At 39.2% G+C, this 26938-nt stretch overlaps 2 protein-coding genes across 4 annotated transcripts in view; one reads left to right on the top strand and one right to left on the bottom strand.

The window, feature by feature from the left end:
- LOC145355595 (RAD51-associated protein 1-like) overlaps positions 1 to 445 on the bottom strand; it is a 40108-nt gene extending 39663 nt beyond the window's left edge. Inside the window, exon 1 of the mRNA XM_080207845.1 lies at positions 368 to 445. Coding sequence (XP_080063971.1) covers positions 368 to 384 — 17 coding nt within the window. The 5' untranslated portion in view covers positions 385 to 445. The remainder of the gene's footprint in view (positions 1 to 367) is intronic.
- Positions 446 to 614: 169 nt separating this feature from the next.
- ferry3 (FERRY endosomal RAB5 effector complex subunit 3) overlaps positions 615 to 26938 on the top strand; it is a 43339-nt gene continuing 17015 nt past the window's right edge. The window contains exons 1-11 of one of the 3 annotated variants that reach the window (XM_080207350.1): positions 615 to 679; positions 11512 to 11714; positions 14607 to 14752; positions 15556 to 15737; positions 16693 to 16792; positions 17195 to 17316; positions 19415 to 19512; positions 19633 to 19830; positions 20768 to 20896; positions 21445 to 21522; positions 25093 to 25295. In XM_080207350.1, coding sequence (XP_080063476.1) covers positions 11522 to 11714; positions 14607 to 14752; positions 15556 to 15737; positions 16693 to 16792; positions 17195 to 17316; positions 19415 to 19512; positions 19633 to 19830; positions 20768 to 20896; positions 21445 to 21522; positions 25093 to 25295 — 1449 coding nt within the window. In that variant the 5' untranslated portion in view covers positions 615 to 679; positions 11512 to 11521. Of the gene's footprint in view, positions 756 to 11511; positions 11715 to 14606; positions 14753 to 15555; positions 15738 to 16692; positions 16793 to 17194; positions 17317 to 19414; positions 19513 to 19632; positions 19831 to 20767; positions 20897 to 21444; positions 21523 to 25092; positions 25296 to 26938 lie in introns of all 3 variants that reach the window. The other 2 variants (XM_080207351.1, XM_080207349.1) reach the window with 2 other exon arrangements.

Genomic DNA, 26938 nt, shown 5'->3' with positions numbered 1-26938 from the left:
CCACTCCCCCCCTCCCCCCTGCTCCCCTCCCTCCACTCCCCCCCCTCCCCCTGCCTCCCCCCCGCCCCCTGGTGCCCCCCCTCCACTCCCCCCTCCCCCTTCCTCCCCCCCCCCTCCCCCCTCCCCCTTCTCCCCCCCTCCCCTCCCCCCCCCCCTCCCCCCTCCACTCCCCCCCTCCACTCCCCCCCCTCCCCTCCACTCCCCCCCCTCCCCTCCACTCCCCCCCTCCCTCCCCCCCCTCCCCCCCTCCACTCCCCCCCCTCCCCTCTCCCCCTCCCCCCCCTCCCCTCCCCTCCCTCCCCTCCCCTCCTCCCCCTCCCCCTCCCCCTCCCCTCCCCTCTCCCCTCCCCCAGCAGGGTTGATCTACCTCAGGGCTCTGGCCATTTCTCTTCACTCACGGGTTCGTTTTGCTGCCGGATTCAAACACAGCCGCCGCGCGCTCCCGCCACCCTTGCATCAATTCCTGGCCGCACTTTCGCCACGCCGGCTGAACCTCTTCCACCCTTGGGAGGATTTACAGAATAGACGCTTAAAAATCTTTGTTTAAAAAGAATGAAGCATATTTACATCGTCAAGCAGCTGAATTCTGTTAATCGCCCTGCACATATTTCAGCTGTGGTTTAGCGAATCTGCTTTCGGGGGTTTTGGTCTTTTTTTGGGGGAGTTTGTGCTACAGCAGGTAGGTTCCTGTTTACAGAAGGTGTTAGACTGAGGGACAGCTCATGATCAGATTAATAATTATTACTCCTGTAAAGGTAAGGTACCTTTTGCTCAATAAATAAGGAGAGGAATTTATAATATTTGAAGAGTTTTAAAGTTCTTAGCACTGAGTCTGTCTTTTGGTTGTTATCAATTGATGGTCATTGATTAGTTGATGAGATTGTTTCCTTTCCTCTTTCTGTCTCTGAAGTAATTCCTAATGCTGAGGCTACACTTAAGAAGTTGCAACTCTCTCTTCCTCCTCGCCACGATGTGTTCTAAATAGGTTCATTGACAACAGGAAGGATTGTGGAGGGCAGGGCTGAACATTGGAATGTGTGGCTGCCTCTTTCTCATTCTAGGAAAAAAAGGGGGCTTTGATTTCATTCTTTTCCCCAGCATGCATGGATTAGTTCATCCTTGCAGTCATTCTTCAATCTCTCTCCCCTTCTCATCCTGAGCTCAAATATTTGACAATACACACTCCCTGCCTTCTTCACTCTATTCCATCCAATTTCTGATCATTCCCAATTTCTGGTACATTTTTTCCTGTTTTGTTTTCTTTGGACTCTCATCCATGCTTTAATTATCTCTAGACTCAACTATTCCAACACACATCTGATTGGTCTCCCACAGTCCACCCTGCTTAAACCTGAGGTCAACCAAAACACTGTTTGTGTCTTAACTCACCGCAGCAAATCCACTCACATTGGTTCCTGGTCAAGCAATGTCTTAAATTTGAAATTTGTATCTATTCAAATTCCTCCATGGCCTTGCCTATTTATGTCATCTCATCCCAACTTCACAAACCTTGGTGATATTTGCATATCTGTAATTCAGGCCTCCTGTGCATTCCTAATCGTAATTGCTCTGCAACTGGTGGCCTAGATCCTGATCTCTGGAATTCCCTCTGCCTCACTTTGTTCCTTTAAGACACTTTTTAAATCCTACTCCTTTGACCATAGTTTTGGTCATCTCACCTAATATTTTCTTATATGATTCATTGGTTTTGTAATGCTTCTGTGAAATGATGTGAGACATTTCCTTATATCAAAGGCTCTATATTAATATATGTTTTATTTTGTTGTATCTCTTTTTTTTGTTTTGCACACTTTTTTATTGCGATGTCATTTCTCCCTTGTTCTATGTTTAACATTTTGTCCAAAGGATGATATCTCTTCCAATTCAGTACTCTGTCAGTGGCACAGTCATAACTTATTTGTTGAAGTCTTGAATGCGGCTGAAACTGATAATTTTCTGCTTCAAATGGGGGGAGAATTGCCAAGCCAAGCTAACAAGCTGTCTTTAATGGGGAGTTGAGAAGCATGAAGGAGATGTCCGCCAAGTTGAAGATTAAGGACGAAGGTCAAGCAAGTTGCTTAAAGGCTAAGTCAGTGCTATACACAATCTGGCCTAGGATAGAGGCAGAATTTGAATGGTTGGTCAAGACGGGAGTGCTCAAATCTGTTAATGTGAGTGGGCCAAGCTGACAATACCCATAATGAAGAAAGACAGATCAATACACATTTATGGCAATTTTGAAAGTCACTACCAATTCGGGCCAGTGTACAGAGCAGTGTCATCTGCCCTGATTGATGACTTTTTCACCGGGTTGACTAAAGGCCAACATTTTGGTAAAATTGATCGTGGTCAAGTTTGTCTTCCAGGTGAATGTGCATCCAGATTCACAGCAATATTTGACAACCATGACACACAAAGGGCTATTCGGAGACAAAGACTTCCATTGGTCATCATATCTGCATCTGCATTATTCCAATGTGCCATGGATCAAATTTGAAGCAGATTAGAAGGTGTCAGTGTTACATAGATGATATATTCCTCTAAGAATGAGGAAGAAGATCTCCACAACCTAGATGCCACACTCCAGAGACTGGAAGTGTATGGATTAAGAGTACGGAAAGATAAATGTGGATTTTTCTAACCATCTGTTGAACATCTGGGTCATGTTATAGATGCAAAGGAACTGCACAAATCATCTTCAAAAGTCAAAGCCTTTACTGAAGCACCTGCAACTCAAAATGTCAATCATGATTACTCTTTTTGGGCTTATTAAACCATTATGGAAGGTTTGTCCCTAATCTAGCAACAATCCTTATGTCAAAATGGGAGATGGGTGAATCAGTGCAAAAAAGCCTTCGTACTAGCTAAAGAGGCACTACTAAAGTTAGAAGTCCTGACACGCTGATCGAAATTTACTTTTGCAACTGGCATGTAATGTAACATCTTACAAACGGGGGCAGTGGGTTCTCACATAATGCTCAATGGTAAAGAGAAGCTGATTGCTTTTACATTAAGATCCTTGAACAAAACAGAAATAAATTATGTATGCATCTAGAAAGAAGCTCCAGGAATCATTTTCAGAATCAAATGTTTCTATTATTCATGGTAGGACGTTTACTTTATTAACAGATCATCGACCACTGACGGGCCTCATACAGGGATTTTTTCTCTGGCAGCGAGCTGGATGCTGAGATGGGCATTGTTGTTGTCAGTGCACACACGTACGATAAAATATCATCAGTTAAATCTCCATGGGAACTCTGATGGATCTACCAATTAGATTTACCAAAGGAGTCTCCAATAAACAGTTCAAGTGGAAATATTTTCTATTTCAAACAAGTAAATAACAATCCTGTAAGCGCAGGACAAGTTAAGAAGCATACCTGATGTGATCTACCACTGTCATAAATTGTGGGCATGGTATTTAGTGGCAAGACCGCGGGAGCAAACCTGGATTTGAAGCCATATGTCACCCAAAGACTAGAGCTCCGTTCAAGCTGTTTGTCTCCTCTGAAGAATGAGAGTCTTCATTTCCACCATTATTCATTTCCACCATCGTGCACTAAACCAACTGCACAAAGATCACTGTGATATAGTAAGGATGAAAGAGATAGTCAGGAGCTATTTTTGGTGGCCAGGACTTGATACTAGAATCAAGGAGAAGGTGGGGATGTGCTCTTCTTGTACAAAAATTCAGAACCTGTCGCCACTAGTGCCATTACACCAATGGGAATGGCCAAAAGGTTCTTGGCAAAAAGTTCATATGGATCGTGCCGGACCACTCGAAGGGTATAGATTTCCTGTTGCAGTTGTCATTCACTCAAAATGGCCTGAAGTTGGCATCATGAAGACACTATTCTCTAGGAAACCAGTAGGAAGACTGGGTAAGACTTTTGGAAGATTTGAACAACCTGTGAACAATAATGGGCCACAGTTCATTTTGCAAGACTTCACAAACTATTTAAAGGAGAACAGGATTCAACACATCTGATTTGCTCCTTATCATTCTGCCATAGATGGGTTGGTAGAATGGTTTAACAGATAATCCTGATTGCGTATGGAATTTATGTAATTTGTAAATGTCATTCCTTAGACTACAGAAAGGTGAAAATATTCCAATTAATTGCATTGCAATTAACAGCTGGAAGATGATTCTATGTACACTAACAAGCTTGATAAATTTCTATGAATGATCTAGAAACACCCATAATTGAGTATTATTCACTCTTCAAGTTTCAGATATTTTTCCAGTTTATAAACAAGCCTTTCAACAAATATTTTTTCAGATAGACTTTTGAGAACACCCTACATGTTATTCATATAAAATCTCTTAAAGTATTGTCCTGCCTTGTAGTATAGGTTAAATCAATTGCAAAATACTGAGTGCTGAAAATCTGAAATAAAAACAGAAAATGATGAAAATATTTAGCAATTCACCAATAGAATAGTGCATGTGAAGTTTTAAGTTTTAGTGTCACACGTAGGCTTACATTAACACTTCAGTGAAGTTACTGTGAAAATCCCCTAGTCGCCACACTCCGGCACCTGTTAGGATACACTGAGGAAGAATTTAGCATGGCTAATGCACCCAACCAGCATGTCTTTTGGACTGTGGGAGGAAACCAGAGCACCTGGAGGAAATCCGTGCTGACTCTGCATAGACAGCCACCCAAGCTGGGAGTTAACAAAGAACAAAGAACAACCCAGCACGGGAAACAGGCCCTTCGGCCCAACGAACCCACGCCGTTGAATCCAGGTCCCTGGCACTGTGAGACAACAGTGCCAGTGACCTGGGCCACCTGTATTTTAGAACAGAACTCTGATCAAACATGAGAAGGAAAATAGAAAGCAATCAATGTGAACAAGGTAGAAATGATAAACAGAAATCCCAATGGAGAGAGAAAGAGACTGGCTGTCTTCAAGATGGGCATCCCTGAAAAAGAAGTCACAGTGAATTAAACACTATCACCAAAACAAAATACTGCAGATGCTGGAACTCTGAAATGAGAACAGAAAGTGCTGCAAACATTCAGGTCTGGCAGCACTTGTGGAGAGAGAAATAGAGTTAACCTTTTCAGTTGGTGACCTTTTCTCAGAATTAATGTCGTTATGAAGATTCTCAGAATACTTATTTAAGATTTGTAATATTGTGACACATGCATGGATATGCCAAGAGGTAAAATACATTGATCTGGATTTTGTGGTTAATGATGGAGAAGCAGTGTTCGCTCTGATTGCACAGGAAAATAAAAACTTATCTGATTCGTTGGCTGCAGCGAGAACTTCCAGCTCTAGCTGCAGCACGATCCAAAGTCAAAAGGATCTGTGAGGCCTAGTAACGTCATACATTGTTGGCAAAGCCACGGCCCCCAGTGACATGACAAGCAGAAAGCACAGCCCTTGAGATCAGTCTCCAGCTGAAAGGTGTGTAATGAAAGAGATGTTGTTCAGACAGTTGCACAAAATGTTAAGGCACTGTTTCACAATTTTATTTGTATCCAATAATTCTGAGATACAACGTATTGTCACCATTTAACTAAGAGAAGAATCATCAAATAATCAGTGGAGAGTCAGTCTACTCAAAAATCACCTGCAGTGGGTACTTCAGGTGATTTTTGAGTAGACTGGCTCTCTAGTCACTGCAGTGAGTACTTTGATTAAAAAAAATTGTTTAACCTGGTTCTTTATTAATATATTTTTCTGCTCTTCCCCACCTTTTCATTGCTCTTCTTTAACTGTGAAGGTAAGAATGCCTGATTTGTGGACTTTGTAGTAATTCTAAATGCAACTTTTGACGAGCCAGACAGGAGGAGTCTGCAGGTTCCTTCTTGCATTAGCTTCCCGTTATATTACTGCAAGCTGATCTATCTAGCAGTCTGCCTGGCAGAATCAATAAAACTCAATTAAAAAATAAATTAGTGTTGGATTGTGTGCTGAAAGCAGACTCCCCAGTTTCCTACCTTGAAAGCTTGGACAAAATGTACTGAGTCCCATGAAAAATACAGCACTTATTAATCTTGAAGGAGAAATAACCAGTATGGTATTGCACTTACATCTTATGGGCAGGTTTATTGCTTTCCAATTCTCAGTTGTGAAAGAAAATTTCAGGCACAAACCATTTACTTCCTTTGACTGTACCACTGACTTTTTTTTTGTTCAATTCCACCACTTTTATTATATATTCAATGGGGAATGTCCTTTTCTTAGGCTCTTCTCTATCCTGTGGTCACAGGCGTGTGAAGGTGCATGAACGTGATAATGGTTAGTTTGGTTTGTCATTTTACAGCTTCCCTCTTGCGAATTGCCTTTGCCTCTCTCACTCACCTTCTCTCCAATGCTGTTGTTACCCCCCCCCCCGCTTAGTTAATCTTGATAATAGTAAGATCTTTTATGTATCTTAATAATAAAACTTGAGTTGCACATTCCTTTCTGTTCATGTTCTGATTTTATTTCCTGGCAAATTGTTACAATTTTTAAAAAATCATTCATGGGTTATGGGCATTGTTGGCTGGACCAGCATTTATTGATCATCCTTAGCTGCCCCTGAGAAAGTTGTCGTGAGCTGCCTTCATGAACTGTTGCAATCAATATGATGTACGTGTACCCACTGTCCTGTTCAGGATGATGTTCTAAGATTTTGACCTTATGACAGTGAAGGAATAGCGATACATTTCCAAGTCGGGATGGCGTTCGGCTTGGAGGGGATCATGCAGGTGCTGGTTTCTCATGAGTCTGCTGCCTTTGTCCTTCTAGATGGTAGCAGTTGTAGGTTTGGAAGGTTCTGCCAAAACTGCAACCACAGTATTTATATGAATAGTTCAGCTGAGTTTCTGGTCAATGGTAACCTCCAGGATGTTGATTGTGGATTCAGTGTTGGTAATGCCGTTAAGTATCAGTGGGCAATGATTAGATTCTCGTTTGTTGGAAATGGCACTTGTGTGGCATGAATGTTACGTGCCACTTGTCAGGTTCTGCTTTGGTGAGTTACTGAAGTGCATAGATGGTACTGTAAGATGTAGGAGTAGTAGTAGATCATTCAGCCCATCAAGTCTACTCCGCCATTCAATGAGAGCATGATTGATCTGATCTAATGCTCAACTACACTTTCCTGCCATATCCCCATAATTTGATTTCCTTACTGATTAAAAATCTGTCTATCTCAGCCTTGAACATACTTAATTACTAGCCCCCTACAGCTCTTTGCAGTAAAGAATTCCACAGATTTGCTACTGTCTGAGAAAAGAAATTCCTCTTCATCTCTGTTTAAATGATCCCTTACTCTGAGATTATGTCCTCTGGTCCTAGACCCTCCCACAAGGGGAAACAATCTCTCAGCACCTACAACTGTCTAGGTCCCTGAGAATCCTATATGTCTCAATAAGGTCACCTCTCAGTCTTCTAAGCTCCACTGAGTACAGACCCAACCTACTTAACCTCTCCTCATAAGAAAATCCCTCATTATCCAGGGTCAAACTAATGAACCTTCTCTGAACTGCTTCCAATGCCAATAAATTTTTTCTTAGAAAAGGAGACTAAAACTATTTACATTATTCCAGGCATAGTCTAACTTATGCTTTGTACAGTTTTGGCAAAACTTCCCTATGCTCCATTCCTTTTGGAATAAAGGCCAATATTCCATTTGCCTTCCCAATTACCTGCTGAACTTAGATGCTAGCTTTTTATGATTTTATGCAGAAGGACCCCAAGCCCCTTTGTGCTGAGTTTTCGGCAAAATTTCCTAATTTAAACAATATTCAGCTCCTTTATTCTTCCTACCAAAATGTATAACCTCACATTTTCTAAAGTTGTATTCTAACTGCCAAGTTTTTGCCCGCTTATCAAACCTGTCTATATCCTTCTGTAGACTCTTTGGTGAAAATTTTACCAGCACGCTCACCCTGGAATATGCAAGGCTCGCAGAACAGAATTCTCCATTGGCCTCGGGTGGGGCTTTACGAGCCTCGCCCGAGCGAGGTCGTAAAATCCAGGCCTTTGGGTCATTCTTACTAGTTGTCTTCCACCTATTTTTGTGTCATCCACAAACTGGCCAGTAATGCATTTACTTCCCTCGTCCAAGTCATTAATATATATTGTAAATAATTGTGCCCCCAGCACTGATCCCTGTACCATTCCACTAGTTACAGATTGTCATCCTGAAAATGCCCCTCTTAACCTTTCACTCTGGCTTCTATCCTTCTATCTCTCTTGCTATTATATTACATCCAATACTATGGGCTCTTAACTTAACTTTATGTGCAGTTCCTTATCAACCACTTTTTGGAAATGCAAGAATATTACATTTACTGGTTCCCCTTTATCTATCCTGAGGTTACCGTCTCAAAGGAATCAATTTGTCAGGAATTGTTTCCCCTCATGAAGCTATGCTGACTCTGCCTGATTATATTATGCATTTCTAAATGCTGTTATTACATCCTTCATAATGGACTCTAACATTTTCCCAATGACAGAAATTAAGCTAACTGGCCTGTAGTCGTCTGTTTCTTGTCTCCTTCCTTTTTTGAGTAAAGGTTACACTGGCAATTTTCCAATCCTCTGTGCCTTTGCCAGAATTTAAGAATTCTTGGAAGATTACTACCAGTGCATCCATTATCACTATCTTTAATACCTTAGTATGCAAACCATCAGGAATGCGGGTAGAATCTTGCACTGAATGATAAAACTCAACTTCATGAAGAGTTAAAACTCGGCTGGAAAATTCATGCAGTTTGTGCTACAGGAAGAATCTTCAGGGAGCAACCTCATTGTGTAAGATAGTTCTGAATTGAAAAGTTCCCAGGCTGAGAGAGAAAAAGAATTGAAGTAAACCCTTTGAATCTAAGAATCACCTTGGACTGGTGTAAAGTGTATCTGTGAAGTGTATTTTTGTTTGTCCTAAAAAAAAGCAGGGGAACATTCTGCTGCTTTGTGGTTCAATAGTATATGTTGCTTACAAAGTGTTTCATCAGTGCTTTTAATCTTTTGTTACAGTGAAAATCTTTAAAAACATGAAATCCTGTGTTAATCTTCCAGCTATTAACTGTGACTTTGAACTCATTTTTAGAAGTTATTGTTCTCATGGGCTCATAAAATCTGTAAAAGTCTAATCTCAAATTAACAAGTAAATGGGTAGTACAGCACTGATTTGTGAATTTTTTTATCGTAAGTTCACTGAATCAGCGTACATTTGTATGCTGCGTCAGAATAATCAGTTTTAGGATTAATCACATTTTCAAAATATCCTGTTGTTTTGAGAATATTTAGCACAGGTAATGTATTTGTAGAGAGATGGTTTGGGTTACAGGGCTCATTAATTTATAGTGTGGAATTGACTGAACATACTTTGATCCTATTATCAGCTTTAAAAAATAGTCATGAAAACCATTGTAACTTGTGGGCAATTAGCCCAAACAGTCAAATTATGGGCGGCACAGTAGCACAGTGGTTAGCGCTGCTGCTTCACAGCTCCAGGGATCTGGGTTTGAATCCCAGCTCGGGTCATTGTCTGTGTGGAATTTGCATGTTCTCCCTGTGTCTGCGTGGGTTTCCTCCCACAATCCAAAGATGTGCGGGCTAGGTTAATTAGCCATTCAAAATTGCTCTTTAGTGTCCTGAGATCCATAGGTTAGAAGGATTAGTGGGTAAATATGTAGGAGTATGGGGATGGGGCCTGGGTGGGATTGTGATTGATGCAGACTCCATGGGCTGAATGGCCTCTTTCTGCACTGTAGAATTCTATGATTCTATATGTGCTATCCCACTGTAGGATTTTACAGTCCCTATTGCTTTTCAGAGCATTTCAGCAGGACCATGGTCTTCGGAGCAAGGCGTGTTGCAATTTCTGGTTTTCAGCATGAGTGTGCACGCCAGAAGTTGTTGTGCTGTTGTGTGTTTCAATAGCGAAGGATGCTTCAGCATATATCTCTATTGAGCCTGCAATATCTGGGCAATTGTCCAAAATCCAAATAAAAACAGAATGATGGAAATACACAGCTGACCAGTCAGCATCTGAAATAGTGGGTGTGACGTTTTAAGTGTATATCCTTCATGTTTACAAACTTGTTTTTATGTCATTTTGGCCAGGATTTTACTTAAATATTTTAATTACTCTAGCTAAACTTGAAATCAAAATCCTGATGTTTAAAATGCTATTTTGCAATTTTTGAAAATATTTACAAATTGTGGGAATCAAGTTTGTATGGAGTGGGTGCATCTGTGCAGTTTATAAACTGCTTTTGAAATAGTTGTTTTAAGGTTCAGACATCAGCACAGATAGTATATGCATATGTATACATTTTCTATCCTATAAGAAAACAAGTCATCAGTTGAATTATGTGTTTGTCCTGCAAAAGCTAATTTACAGACCCAAAAGATCTGGCCAGAAAATTATTGTGCTCAATTCACTGACTTCATAGCCAGTTCTGGCTGCATCGACTATCGAGCAGAATTTTGTACTGCGTAAGAATTCTTGGTCTCACAGTAAATCAGGAATTCCCACAGACGGCACTGATTCCCAGAATAAAACAGCTACGTTCGGTACATGCTTCACTTAAGACTGGCAGTAAGATGCACGTCATAGGGCTAAAGTGCCTCTGCGGAAAGAGGAGAGATTGGAAAGAGAGAGCGACTTTATGAACAGAGGGTATGATAGAAACATCTCCAATGTCTTGGCCAAAATTTATCTTGCCACCAACATCACTTTAAAATAATGCCATTATCAAATCTTGTCTGTGGGAACTTAGTTGGCACAAATTAGCCACTATGTTGCCTGATCTTTCGGCTTTGACAAAATTTCAAAAGTATTTAATGACTGTTAAGTGCTTTGCTGAGTAATTGGGTCATGAAAGGAACTACATTAATGCATTTTTTCTATAATAAAAAGCTAATGATGTAACATTTTATAAACAAAAATCACTTTCTCCCACCTTGATTATAATGACAAATTGCAAAGTGACACATTCCCAACATTGCAATAGAAATGTAATTTATTTGAACGGACTTGAGTTGATAATTGTAAGTGTTTTGTTAAAAGAATAAATGTCTTTAATAAGAACCTTCCTTCATCCTCCTAGTCTCATGATGCTTGCTGTTTGTGGAGACTTTAAAATAGATGGACTTTATTTTTAAATTGTCATGTAAATTTATATTTTAAGTGTCAAAAATATTCCTTTCTTTCTTTGTTTCATATGGTTCGTGAATGTTGTGGAACAATCTGGCTTGTTGAGTTATCTGCACCATGTGTATTAATGCGTAACAATACAGATTAGCAATACCACATATTGAATCCTACTCCTGCATTGTATAAATCCCTAGGAACCATGTACATGCAGGTTAATTTTTGTGCAGCCAAAGGTTCTTTGTTCTGCACATTACAGGCACTGACTAGCCTTCTTTCATACTGTAATAGGATTCTGAACCTGTTGGGCCTGTAATCTGTTGAACAATAACCTAAATCGATAATCTACTGTTTTATGACCTGCTAGTGCTAAAAACCATTGTTGTTATTTGTTTCAGAACTGGAGAAATGTTAATGAGCACAAGAACGAAAGAAAATTCACATTTTCGGCCATCAGAAAAAACATTTGTCTTTAATTTCAAGACAGGACAACAGTCATGTGTGCTAACTGCACCCATCCAGATCCCCATGCAAGGAAGTATCAATGATTTACATGGCCGTCTTATGCTCTTACATAATCTTCCTTCATTTATTGAAAATGGTGAGGATGTTGTGTCTTAACTTGCACCAGGTCCTGTTTGTCTATTACCCCTGTGCTCCCTTCCTCACGTTGTTCCTGGTTGAGCAATGTCTTGCAGTTAAATGTCCCATCCTTTGTTTTGAAAACCAACCCTGGCATCACCCCTCTTTTTCCAGCCCCATAATCATCCTCTGGTTCTGGTCTCTTGGGCATTCATGATTTTAACCACCATAAGTGTTGATGCCTTCTGATGTCTTGTCCCTATGCTCTGGAATACTCTTCTTGCACTCATCCACCTCTCTACCTTGCTTTCCTTCTTTAAGATCCTACTTAAAATCAATGCCTTTACCAAGTTTTCAATCATCTAACCTAATATAGTAAATGGGTCAATGTCAAACTGAGTTTCATAATGATCCTGTGAAGTGCCTTCAGACATTTCATTATGTTAAAGGTCATTGTTAAAAATTAAGCTTTTGTTATGCTGTATTTTAATTTGAAAATCATATGGTCTGTTGAGGTATGTGATGCATCAATCTTCAAAAAACATAGCTCTTACTTTGACAATTTAGCATAGCTGTAATCCTCCCACCATCTCAAGCATTAAGACATTTCCAACTTTTCCTTATTTTAAGCCTTCTCTTGTAAGCCAGCTGGTTAGCCTACCTGCCCACCCCTAAGTACTCTTTTGGCTGAATGGTGAGCTGTGCTATGTTGCTTATCACAATCCCAGCACTGGTGCTATGCCTACATTCTCTATTGTAGCTCAAGGAGCGATAGTGTACACGTTATGATTGGTGATTGATTTATTTTTGGTTGCCTTTCTTTTCTCTGAAGCAGGCAATAAGGAGAAGAAAAGCATACAAGAGTTAGGAAGTGCCAAAATTTATGTTTCAAAGACAATGCTCTTTGTTTCCAGAATAACCCAGAATGCTGTGACATCCACCATAGGTAGGGTAAGGATGAAGGTTCTAAATCTGCCCAAGCCAGAGTGGGAATTGCGTGAGAGGGATCTCACTAAATGTAGAAAGTTCTGATGGGGCTGGACAGGCTATATGCAAGTGTGATGTTTCCTTTGGCTGAGGGAAATCTTTCTAAGCAAAAAACAATTATGTATTTAAGATGAAATGCTTGTTGAAATACACTGGTTACACATGTCATAAGAACATAAGAAATAGGAGCAGGAGTAGGCCATCTAGCCCTTCGAGCCTACCCCGCCATTCAATAAGATCATGGCTGATCTGAAGTGGATCAGTTCCACTTTCCCGCTCTCTCCCCATAACCCTTAATTCCCTTGTCTATCAAAAACCTATCTACCCGTGACTTAAATATATTTAGCGAGGTAGCCTCCACCACTTCAACGGGCAGAGAATTCCAGAGATTCACCACCCTTTGAGTGAAGAAGTTCCTCCTCAATTCCAATCTAAACTGCCCCCCCCTTGAGGCTGTGCCCTCGAGTCCTGCTATCCTTTCTAAGCGGGAAGAATCTCTCTACCTCTACCCTATCCATCCCCTTCATTATCTTATACGTCTCTATAAGATCCCCCCTCGTCCTTCTAAACTCCAATGAGTACAGACCCAGTCTATTTAGTCTCTCTTCATAGTCCAACCCCATCATCTCCGGTATCAGCCTAGTGAACCTCCTCTGCACCCCCTCCAAGGCAAATATATCCTTCCGCAAGTGCAGCGACCAAAACTGCACACAGTCTTCTGACCCAAAGTGCAGTTTATAATATCTATATTAAATTTCAATACTAAAGAATATCCTCTCTGCACCTTGCATTGACAGTAACCTGTGTGACACTTTGTGCACGTCAAGTGACATAAATAATTATTTCCGAACAATATATCTAGGGAATTATACGCTGATCATTCACCCTTGGTACCTGCATTCAAATGTGATGAAACTCTCATCTGGCTCCTGTGCAATAAAATCTGTTTAAGAACTGATCATGCGGCAGAAAGCAGCCTTTAATTTCATATTATTTTGGCATTAAGGTGACAGTCTCCCTTAGGGTGACTACATGATGATTGGTGTGGGCAATGGAAGAATGTTACATTGAAGCAGTGAGAACAAACATTTAAAATTGAGACTGAGGCACATTATTGGGATAGTTTTTTCTTAGTCCTGAGTTCTCAGCCAAAAGGCAGGTATTCCCCAGCACGTTGTGATATTCACCACAGGTAAGATAAGGGGCCAGGTCCTAAATTCCCTTCCCCCCTCCCTGGTCTGGAACAGGGATCGAACCCCAAACTGTTGGCACCAAGCTGATCCACTGAGACATTCCAACCAACCAAGGCAATGAGTCTCCCCTAGTCCCCTTCCCAGGTGTGTGAGTTGCAATGGCAACATGCAATTTGATATGCATGTTGTAGCCTGAAGCTATGAAGAGTGATGGTAGAGACTCCAAATTTTTTCCAGCACATGGCTGACCAGGAATTTCTCCTGTTCTTACTGCCTGCCGTTGGTGTACATTGAAAGAATTTACAAGTTATTACTCTACCTGTTTGGCCATGTTATGAACACAATTTACTTTGCTGTCGAGTCCTGGAGTGAGACTTGAACCTGGAGCATTTGGCTTAGAGGTTGGGACATTAACATTTTGCCACAAGACCTCCTCTTTGAGGCAGTTTAGAAGGACCTTTTTGTGTTTTATTTTAGGAAACGTGACCTGTGTGCATTTGACATCAGCTCATTTTAAAGTGTTTGATTTCTCAGCATCATCACAGAAAAAGGAAAAAATATACCACTTAAACTTTTAATAAGAGTTTTGTAATTTCTGGATATTGATGTTCTTGCAAATTAGATACATCCATACAAAATGAATGAAATTTGTTTGCGTTTTCACCATTACATTACATGTACTGGATGAGAGGGAAAAATACTCTTTCAACTCTGATTTAAATATCTTACAGATTTAAAACATTCTCTTGATCAGTTTGTTGATGAAGAAACAAAAAAGAATTATGATAAAGAAGCAGAAGCTGCATTAGAAAAATTAAAAACTAATGACATGTGTACAGAGCAATTTGTTAATACTTGGGCTAAAGCTTACCAGGAGGTAGGTATTTCAAAAATGTGAGTCTCTAGCTTTATCAATCTGTGGTAATATCTGACTTGTAAAGCGGTAAAACTACTCATAATTAATAGCTTTTTTTTGTACAGGGATATTGTACTGTGTTAACTACACCTGAAATGTAAATCGTAAGGGCAGCTTAGAGAACTGTTGCTAAAAACCCCTATGTGAATAAGGTAGTTTTGTCTTCTGTTTTAGCGAGGTTCAACTTTCCAGTGACTAGGAATTAACATAGTAGGCACACCAAGTTGCTTCACCATGATTTATGCAGCATTGTGGCATTGGAGATTATGGTTTTCAGTGCAACTCATGATCGATTGCTTTACTTTTTTGATGTTTTGACATATTTAAGTGTTTTGGAGTGCTTTCATTGTCAAACCTCTTACTCAAACTCGAATTTTGTCCCTTCTGTAATCAGAAGAGTAACAGCAACGGTGACAGTCTAGCTTATGACATCAGATCACATAGTGTGATATTTACTAAATCACACTGTTCATGAGGTCAAATGAAGAAAAGTAGAGACCACCTATAGGTTCAGAGGAAGCATCTTAAAAGTAACTTCCCATACTTTACAGCAACACACCATTCTGTTCCTTGTATGTTTACTGGATTGCCTGCATTTAGCTCTTAAAAGTTTTCTACTTCTGATTAAGCCCTCTGTTACTGTGCCAAATGACATGTGACAAGTTGGGTTGCGACATTCTATGCCTCTGATGCACTAACTATTTAAAATACAGAGCAACGTGACAGCATGTTGTAATTACTGAATTGTATTTATTATTTCCTAGACAACATTAGAATATGCCAGACCTGAAGAGCCTAGTTGGGATGAAGATTTTGCAGATGTTTATCATGATTTGATTCATTCTCCTGCCTCTGAAACTCTACTCAACTTGGAACACAATTACTTTGTTAGAGTCTCAGAACTTATTAGTGAAAGAGACATGGAATTGAAGAAGCTGCAGGAAAGGTGTGTAGTTATTCTCTGTACAAGTAAAAGTATCCACAGAAAATCCAGCTTTCTCCAAACAGCACTGAGAGGGGATGCCTTCTTACTCACGAAACTAACTGAATAACATTGAAACCATAACAGATGAGGCAACAGCTCCATAACCATGGAACTCCAGGCAAGAACATGTTTAACAGGAATATAATCATTGGTGTTGAATTCTTTCTGAAAAATATTTTGATCCTTGAAATATGGAAAGCTAATTAAAATTTAGAGCATTTGATTTTGAGTTAGTTAGCTCAAAAGTATGAGGAAATTGAATTGGTGGCAGTTTATATTCACTAGACTTGGATACAGCTCTGACTATATCTGGCTCTGTACTGCTGTCAACTTGGGGATAATATGTCCAATCCAGTTCTTGCAATGGATAGCATCCATACCTACAAAAATATTCAGCTCCACCTTTAAATTAATATTGTGATTAAATTTAACATGTAGCATTTCAAGTTTCTTTTACTAAGGTTTAAAGTTTATTTATTAGTGTCACAAGTAGGCTTACATTAACACTGCAGTGACGTTACTGTGAAAATCCACGTTCCGGCACCTGTTTGTGTTTATTGAGGGAGAATTTAGCAGGGACAATGCACCTAATCAGCATGTCTTTCGGACTGTGGGAGGAAGCCAGAGCAGCTGGAGGAAACCTGTGCAAACACGGGAAGAACATGCAGACTCCACTCAAACCCAGCTCCCTGGCACTGTGAGGCAGCAGTGCTAACCACCGTGTCAGCGTACTGCCCTATTGTTAGTCTTCAATGAGAATTTAATTTGAATGATTCATATTTGGTGTAACCTAGTTCTGAATTGAAGTTTACCCATCTTTACAATTTTTTTTGCCAGCTTTCACTATTTTAGAAGGATTATTATCTTATTCCTGTTCCAAAAGAAAAGAAAGACACTTACATTTAGTTTCTTTCAGGCAGTCAGTTGAAATGGACAAAGTGATGCAGGAACTAGGAAAATCCCTCACAGATGAAGATGTGAACCTAGTTGCTGCTCAGCATTTTGAATCCCAACAGGTAATGCAACTGAAGCTCCACTCAAAGTGTAATCTTCAATCTTGTAACATTTTAATTCAAGGAAATATTCAACATGCTATTGTACTGGGCCCAGAGAACCAAAATATAAAATGAAAACTTTCTTTACCTAAAATATACTTATGTCAGGGGAGAAATTGCACTTATTAATGCAAAAGTATATTTCAGGAGAATGTGAAATACTCCACTGAACCTCCACGCATGTTAACTTAAAATGGAGCAAATCTTCATCTCTGATGCTAACTGCAGCTGTGTCTGCACATCTCCACTAAAAATACAAAAAGATGCCTGGTCTTGTTAAGACCATTGCCTCAAATCCAAAACATGGTTAAAAAGACTTGTATTACTTTAGTTTTGTAATGTGGATAAAATTTCTGTGCTCAGGTGTTGGAGAATAAATGGGCCAATGAACTAAAACAATTAATGGCAATTCAGAAACAAGAATACCAAGAGTGGGTGATAAAACTGCATCAGGACATGCAAAATCCTAACAACAGTACGGTCAGGTAGGGTACTTATGAGTTGTTTTTGGGTCAGTGATGTTTATATTGCTATCATAAAATAAACACTTCAAAGTGCATCTGCCTAAACATCCTTTCAAAATCAAGTTTTGGAGCATTAATATCCATATCTCAAAAATGTTATATTTATTTTTGGTTTAATTTATTATTATATATATTAGTATACAGTGAAAAGTATTGTTTCTTGCATGCTACACAGACAAAGCATACCGTACATAGGGAAGGAAAGGAGAGAGGTGCAGAATAAAGTGTTACAGTCATAGCTAGGATGTAGAGAAAGATCAACTTAATGCAAGGTAGGTCCATACAAAAGTCTGATGGCAGCAGGAAAGAAGCTGTTCTTGAGTTGGTTGGTATGTGACCTCACTTGTTTGTGTCTTTTTCCCGATGGAAGAAGATGTAAGAGAATATGTCCAGGGTGCATGGGTCCTTGATTATGCTGGCTGCTTTTCCGAGGCAGCAGGAAGTGTAGACAGCATCAATGGATGGGAGGCCGGTTTGAATGATGAATTGGGCTTCGTTCACAACCCTTTGTAGTTGCGATAGGAGCCATACCAAGCTGGATTACAACTGGAAAGAATGCTTTCTACGGTGCATCTGTAGAAGTTGGTGAGAATATAACAGCTTTTAAAGCCAAGGTTCTTCAGAAGAGCGTTACAAAATAAAGTATGATACCAAATCATGGAAAACAATATTGGGTCAGATGATCAAAAGCTTGGTTAAAGAACTAGGCATTAAGAAATATGTCAAAGGAAGAAAGGTAGAGAGGTGAAGAAAAATGGATAAGGAATTCCAGAGCTTGAGGCCCAGGCAACATAAAACATGGCCACCAATGATGGGACAATAACGATTGGGAATGCACAAGAGATCAGAATTAGAGAAATGTAGATGGTTTGGAAGGTTGTGAGGTTTGTGGTGATAAGATTTAAACAAAGCCATGGAGTGATTTGAGAACAAGGATGAGAATTTTTAAATCAAGATGCTGTTCGACTGGGAGCCAATAAAGGTCAACAGACACAGGAATGATGGAGGAACACACAGGTTAAGACATGGGCAGCAGAGGTTTGGATGAGCTCAAATTTACAGATTGTAGAATGAAGGAAACCAGCCAGGAGTGCATTGGAATAATCGAGTCTAGAGGTAACAAAGGAGTAACTGAGCATTTTAGTGACAAGTAAGCTGAGAGAGATGAAATTAAGTAATGTTATAGAGGTGGAAAATAGTGGTCTTAGAGATGGCAGGAATATGAGATCACAGTACTGGTTCAAATGTTGACATGATGTGGGTATGCTGGCGTTGGACTGGCGTAAACACAGTAAAAAGTCTGACAACACCAGGTTTTAGTCCAACCTATTTATTTGATAATATACTCACAAGCTTTCGAGAGTATATTATCAAATAAATAGGTTGGACTAAAACCTGGTGTTGTCAGACTTTTTCAAATGTTGACACCAGGTCACGAAGAGACTGGCTTAATTTTCAAATGTTGGTAATGTAAGCGATGGAGGAGAGATCTCAGCCAAAGTCTTTCTCCAGGCATATTTTGTATTTCTTTTTATATAATCTGTTTCCTCTTAACTGCTTGTTGTATGTCATTTTCAACTAGCAAATCAAATAATTCTAAGGTTAAAATGTTCAACGTATGCAAATTGCTCTCTGATTCCGCCGACCTGTATCAATTGGCATGGTACAAAAGTTGAATACTGATGAAATTTCAAATCCCCAACCTCTGATTAGCTCTGTAATTCTGTAAGAATGCAAAAGTTTATTGATCTTGAGTATAATATGCATGTTGATCTTTGTAATCAAGTACATAGTACAAGTGCAAACAATACTTGAACTGCTCATATTTTGAGAATGGTGGCTTTAGTTACCAGTAGCCTTTATATTAATTGTGACCAATCTCTTTGGCACAGTGTCTGAATAATTCAAATGGGATTATTTTTCATTTTCCAACCAGCCAAAAGTTTATGGACTGGACATATAATTTGAATGCGAGGACAAAAGAAAAAGCTGTAGTAATCCAATTTGGTTTTATGTACGCTAAAATTTTTCAACTAATGTTATTTCCTTCTTTTTGAAGTGAGGAAATCAAAGTAAAACAAAGTCAATCCACTGTAGCAAATGAACGAGTGTTTGAAGAACGACCTCTGTTGGAAGAAAGTTTTACTATACATTTAGGTAGGAAATTCTTTTAGTTAATACAATCTAAACTTTGGAGGTATTTTGCCATCGAAACTTATTCATTTCTCTGTTTAGCCTGGCAGTGAAAATATCTGTATTTTCTTGCTCTGTTTACAGGGGCCCAGTTGAAAACCATGCACAACTTACGACTAATGAGAGCTGATGTCCTTGATTTCTGTAAACATAAGCGCAATCAAAGAAGTGGAGTTAAACTTCAAAGACTACAGACAGCACTGTCACTGTACTCCACCTCTCTCTGTGGGCTTGTCTTACTTGTTGATAACCGTATCAATTCCTATAGTGGCATCAAACGAGGTACTGCAAAGTGGTTTTAAAAGTTCCATGTTCCTTATTGCTAATAATTGGCAAGGTTACTTAAACAGTCTGTTTTTTTGTTTTTGATATAGCTAACACACCAATGAAACTGTTTTTATATGAATTAATCTGTATCATAAATATATAAACTCATCTTAGGAGTATACGTTTTTTATATTGCCTGAGGTAACTGTGACTAGGATAGGTTTTCGAAAATTGACCGTGGTGGCTGCAAAAAGCATAGAACAAACAACTGTTTTCAAATTGCCAATTGCAAGCCTCAGCAATCATAGAATCCCTACAGTACAGAAGGAAGTCATTCAACCCATCAAATCTGCAGTGGCAACAATCCCACCTATCCCCGTAGCCCCACATATTTACTCTGCTAATCCCCTGAAAGTAGGGTCAACTTAGCATGGCCAATCAACCTAACCCGCACATATTTGGACTGTGGCAGGAAACAGGTGCACCCGGAGGGAAACCCACACAGACATGGGATCTCTGTCAGAAAAGTGGATGGGCCTCTGCGTCTGGATCCCACTTACCGTTTGTATAGGCCTGTGGAGTCCTTTCAGCTCTGTAAAAATTGGGTCCAAAGTTTCTGTCATTTCAGCTGATGCCTTGTCTCAGAAAATATACGGAATATTTGCATAGGCTAATGCCACAGCCGTGGTCCAAACGGGAACATGTGCCAAGACAAATCTAGGTTGCCAAAGACTTTTCATGATGTGTGATGTCAGTGTGGTCTACCTTGCCTTGATTGGGGCACGTCCAGGTGTATATACATAGTGCAGAATTGCATTGTATTTTTGATTCAGAGGTAACCAAAGTTGTATCTTATTGATAGAAATGTGGAAGAAACCATGTTCTAGATGTTGCTACTGAGTTCAGAAAATGTCAAGCTTATTGATTGCTGTTTCTTTTTTGTAAATGCCAGATTTTGCAACAGTTTGCCAGGAGTGCACAGATTTCCATTTTCCGAGAGTAGAACAGCAGCTTGAGATTGTCCAGCAAGTTGTACTTTTTGCAAGTGCTCAGCGTAACAAGAAGTCAAAGGAAAGAGTTGGTAGGTGCAGTTGTATACCTTTTTAACTGTGTCTCAATTTTCTGCCTGACTTGTTTCAAAAATGAAATAATTGCATGCTTCAAACATTATGACTCTGTACTCTTTAGCCCTGTGACAAACACATACCTTTAAATCTTGGATTCTAATTCAGAATATCTGTAATTATTGCTTTCTATATTTTTGATCTTGATGAAAAATCAGAAACCATTGTAAATCTTACCTTAGTTTTGCAAATGTTTTGAAGCATTCCACCATCAAAGTGTCACCAGCAATTGTTCAGCACAGAGGATTTCCTGCAACTGTCATGCTGTTGCTGACCTATACATGATTTTTTTAAAAATATAGTTTGTAATAGCGAATTAATTATTCTGTGTGAAACAATGCAACTTGTTCTTTTAAGTTACAATTGTAATGTTTTCACTTGTAGAACTTGTATAGCAATTATTTTGAAACATTGAATAATCTGTTACATATAGAAAAGTAAATGTAAAAGCAGCACATTTTGGTGGCTGCTAAAATAATTAATGTTAGAATCTATTTTCTGTAAGAAGAGGTGCCAAATGGAAATGGGGGAAATGAAGATAAGTCAAAGATTGGAGAAAGAAATCCTTCAAATATTTTACCAGGTATGTGGAACTGCCAATTGCTGATATAAAGTAAGTTAGCTCAATAATCTTACACTATGGTTATGTGAGACCATGGGCCTGATTTTACCATTTTCGTTCTAAGTGCTGAATCTGGGCACAATTCAGATCTGACTTGGAAATCTGTTCTCAGGTGCCCCCATATGCACTCAGCCCGAAAAATAAAATTGCAGGTCCAAATTGCGCTGTGGGCAGGGCTTAGTGTGCCTGAAACGAACGGAGCTCTGAACTGCACGTGTGCAGTTAGAAAAAAATTGAAAAAGTGCGCCCGTGCCACATCATTCCCGGGCTGCAAAAAGCAGATAAAGCAGCCCGGGAGTGAAAAGCGGGAGTGATAGCCCCCACAGTCATCGCCCTGCCCCCACAACATAACTGTCCCCCTTATCCATCCACCCTCCTGCTACCCAGCCAGATCGTGACCCCCGTTTCTCTCTCTCTCTCTCCTCTCTCTCTCTCTCTCTCTCTCCACGTCTCCCCCCCCAACCAAGCGATCTGAGTCAGAGAGCGATTGGAAATGCTAAACTCACCTCCTAACCTCTTCAGCAGCTGGAACATCCAAAACACGCTTTTATTCAGCATATCCATTTCAGCACGATTCTGGATTGGCGAACACAGTGATAAAGGGGGAAACGCTGATGAAGTTGGCAGACAGTTCATTAATTCAATGTAAATGCATGCAAATGCATTTAAATTGCCACTGCATCTGTTTCTGGCGCGAATCGGACTGCGGCTATTCCTGTGTCTCGGTAAAGTGGCCATCTGTGCGGATGCGGGCGCGGATCATGGCCTCACACCCAACTTTACTGCGTTTTCGTGAAAATCGGGCTCCATATTCGTATCCTGGGCTCTTGAGAGAGATTCTGTTACAAATCATTGTGGAATCGCTCCATTGATTAGCACTGAAATTAGGAAAGCTTTAACTGCCAGTTGGGCCATGCTTTTCACAACCAGTTTGTTTGAAGTTACTTCACTTACAACAGGGTCAGTATCTTGGAAAGCACTTCTAACTTGGACATCAAGCAAATATGACAATAAATAGAAACTATTAGAAAATCAAAAGATTGAATGCATTTTCAGATTTTTAATAAAAAAATGCCTCTGAGAAAATAATTTGTATCAAAAAGTGTTTTTTTTCTTCAGTTTAGACCTGCTATTCCTTAGTCAATCCATTTAACGTAAAGTGATTCCTTTCGATTCTGTGTGTCACCTGACAACCTAGAAAGCTGTCCTCAGCAAATTTTAGCTGCAAAACATTCCGAAGATAAAGCCAAATCTTCTACAGTGATCAATCTTAACAATCCAGCGAGGGTATCAAATAAACATCTTTTGGAAAGAATATCCTATACATTTTGAAAAAATATTACTCTATATTTTTTGGAAAAGTCACAATAAGGAGCTTGGGATTATTTAACACACAAAGTGCTCATGAAATTTTTATGAAATAAACATTTAACATACCATATTATTGTATCATTACAGGCAAACAATTAAAAGCACTGCAAGTGCCTGGCTATTAGTCAAAACATGAAATATCACATATTGTTGTGTTTAAAATATCACTGTTATAAGGCACACAAATTTGTCATTTAAGGTGATATTGATGTTTCGCTTAAACAGCTGGTTTTCTTTCAAGATTATATGTACCTCCTTCTTTGAGAGACTATTTATTTCCTGTTTTAATCTTTGGATACCAAACAATATAAAGGCTGTTAACCAAAATAAAATAGTTGAAATTTTGGTAAAGTGTGAAATAACCACAAAAACACAGCACTGTGTATTATTGAGCCTTCGTTCATTACACTCTAACCAACAAGATTATGCAATTTCAAATTTTATAGTAAGGCTTAATGGCTTATTTTTTGTTAAAATTAATTGTTTTGCATAGATTTGAAATACGGGTGTTCTAGTGATTTTAGAATATTGCCATTGCACCCAACCCTGACAATATTTGACCATATTGACCTTGCTGTTTTTTAAAAACATTTTTCATGTTTATTTTAGTCCCAACCTTTTCTACTTTGCAAGTTTCCTGATGGTAATTTTTAAATGAATTGTTATGAAGAGTTTTGCAATGTGAAATTGAAATAATCACACATGAGCTGTCAAACCTGACAAATGGCTTTTATGTTTTCCATTAACTGAGAAATGGGGGGGGTCTGTCTTCATGCTTGAGTGAAGCAGTTATTTATTGATATTATGTAATTACATTTTCCATTACATCTCGTGGTTCTGTTATTTAATTTTGTATAACACATGCTGGAAAGCTCCTTTTTCTAAAAAAAATCCTGATATTATTATCCCAAATTATTAAGGATGAAACGTCATCAGTGATGAAAAAGGCATAATGAGAGGTAAGCAAGACAGCAGAGACTTTATGGATGAAATCAAGAAATAAAAAAAGGATCCAAGACAGCAGTGGGAATTGTGTATAGGCCCCCTGAAAGCAGTTGTAAAGCGGTGTATTGTATAAATGTAGAGATTAGACAAACCATTGAGTAAGGACAGACTGCCATTTATTTGGAGAATTTTAACTTTCACATAATTTGGATTAAGTTGTTTAGCACATGTCACAAACAATAGCTGGATGAATTTTTATAGCCCCATTACAGAGGGGGCGGGGCTGGAAAATGCAGCAAGCCAATCAAAAGTCCATGGATCTCAGCTGGAGTAATAAATTCCAGTGATATTCTTGAGTGTGTTCAGAATGGTTTCCTGCAGCAGTAAGTCCTGTAACCAACAAATGAGCATACCTTTTTCAGTTTGGTTGTGAATACTGAGCCAGGTTTCCAAATAGTGAAAAGTTAGAAACAGTGGAATTCCAAATAAATCTGGCACTCTAGGTACATAGATCCATAAATGGGACAGAAAACAACAGGTACAGAAAATAATTTAAAAAGGCCAATTGAATGCTGGTCATAAAGGACAAAAGGATGGTGAATACATGTCATGATTGGGCAACATGGCCCAAAGCCATGGTTCGACCACACTTTAAAAAAAAAAGTGACCAAGAAATTAGGAATATCATATTGGCCTTGGAACCTTTAGCGAATGAAACTAGGAAATGCTTCAACATGTAGAGTAAAAGTTTAGAACTCTCTTAAATTGCAATTAATGCTAGATCAGCTGGTACACTGAGATTGATATGTTTTTGTTAACTAAAGACATTGGGAGCAATTCTCCTAGCGAGGGCACTCTGCAGTGCTCAGAGTATGGGAGATTCAATCTGAAAATCCCACTAAAAAAAAAACAGGAGTTATTCCCATTTTCACGCAAACTGGGGACTTGGAACTTTTTTGGGAGAATCCCGGCCATTAAGAGAGATGGGGCAAAGGTGGGTTAGGTCACAGATCAGCCAAGATCTCATTGAATATTAGAACACAATCAAGGAGCTAAATCACCAACTCTTGTTCCTAGTTTCCTAAGAATTTTTCCCGTTGTGAGTTATGGTATTTTTCACATTCTATTATTTCGATAGATGTGTGTTTATAATTGAGAGACACATAATTTAACAAGCATGATTCTAATACCAAGCTTTTTATTTACTTCCTACAGGAGAATTTTACACTACCAGACATTCTAATCTTTCTGAAGTTCATGTTGTCTTTCACTTGTGTGTGGACGACAATGTGAGATCTAGCAATATTACAGCCCGTGATCCAGCAATTATGGGCTTGCGAAACATACTGAAAGTCTGTTGTACTCATGATATTACTACAATAACTATCCCACTCTTATTAGTGCATGATATGTCTGAGGTAAGCAGCAAAATGTTCAGATAAAACAAAATTGTAATGAACAGTAAAATTGCCAGTTGAATATATTGTGTTTTCAAAAAAAAGGAATCTAGTCTCTATAAACATTTGCAAGTGCAATAGTCACCTTGTTGTGGGGTAAGTGTATGTAACTTCCTATGCCTTAAGTAGAATCATGTATTAAAACAACTAAAAGCCATTTTAGTTGAAACAAGAGGCTCAATTATAAGCATTTCCCTGCTTTTATAAGTTACTGTCTTTCTTCCTCAGTACTACTTCAGGTCAGTGATCAGATAGATGTGTGTTACACACTTTACAGCACACTCAAGGCTGTTCCTCATTTCGAATCATAGCAAGTTTCCAGCACATCGTTTCTGTACAGACGAAAAAGCAAGCCTCGCAGCATAATTCTTCTTTCCAGCATTTGATCTGTAACCTTGCAGGTTCCAGTACTTCAGGTGTATATCCAGACACTTTTTAAATAAGTTGAAGGTTTCCAGCTCTATTATCCTTTTAAGTGGTGAATTCCAAACCCATACAGTTCTCTGGATCGAAAAGCAATCCTCATCCCCTCTCTATTCCTTCCACAAATCACTTTAAATCTATGCTCCCTGGTCACTGGGAGGAAACCAGAGCACTCGGAGGAAACCCATGCAGACTTGGAGAATGTGCAGACTCCGCACAGACAATGACCCAAACTGGGTATTGAATCCGGTCCCTGGTGCTATGAGGCAACAGTGCTAACCACTGTGCCACCAGAATTCCATATTACCTTCTTGACTACATTAGTAATCTGCCCTGGTATCTTCAGGGACCTGGGCACATTCACTCCAAGGTCCCTCATTTCCTCTACATCTCTCAGTATCCCTCTCCATTTATTGTGTATTCCCTTGCCTTGTTTCTCTTCTCCAAATGTGTCAAGTCACATTTCTCGGGATTGAACATTTATTGCTTATCTATTGTCAAGAGACATGCTTTGTCATGCAATACAAATCATGCAGCCACCTTTATCTTTTCTTCAAATGGCATGTTCATTTGCTATGAATTGACCAAGACCTGAGTAAAAACAATAAGAAGTCTCACAACACAAGATTAAAGTCCAACAGGTTTATTTGGAATCACCAACTTTCAGAGCGCTGCTCCTTCATCTCACCTGATGAAGAAGCAGCACTTCAAAAACTCGTGATTCTAAGTAAACCTTTTGGACTTCTACCTGGTGTTGTGAGACTTCTTACCGTGCCCACCACAGTCCAATGCTGGCCTCTCCGATTTAAAAACAGTTTTGGGCCATCTAAGTCCACGTTCACAGCATAGGAGTTCACTTATTCAACAACTCCTTAACATGTTAACAGATTTCATTATGAACAGTACATCAATTCACATTAAACACAAATAAATATTTCTTTGTACTTGCCTGTTTGTTTATATTTAATTCATTACATTTTAACTAGAAACAGTTAGTTCTACGCATTACTACATGGAATAAACAGTGGAAGTGACAGCAAATAATTCTGTATTTTCAAAGTGCCATAGTTTCTAACCCAATATGTTGGATGCTCGAAAGTTGAACGTCAACAGGATGTCATGAGATACAACAGCAATGTTGCACAATTCCAAAAAGTCCCTTCATCTTTTTAGATTGTATA

Source organism: Carcharhinus amblyrhynchos, chromosome 19 (genome assembly GCF_965287045.1).
Source record: "Carcharhinus amblyrhynchos chromosome 19, sCarAmb.v2.hapA, whole genome shotgun sequence".
NCBI lineage: Eukaryota > Metazoa > Chordata > Chondrichthyes > Carcharhiniformes > Carcharhinidae > Carcharhinus > Carcharhinus amblyrhynchos.
The sequence above is the reverse complement of the archived record's forward strand: the minus strand, read 5'-3'. Positions and strand labels throughout refer to the sequence as shown.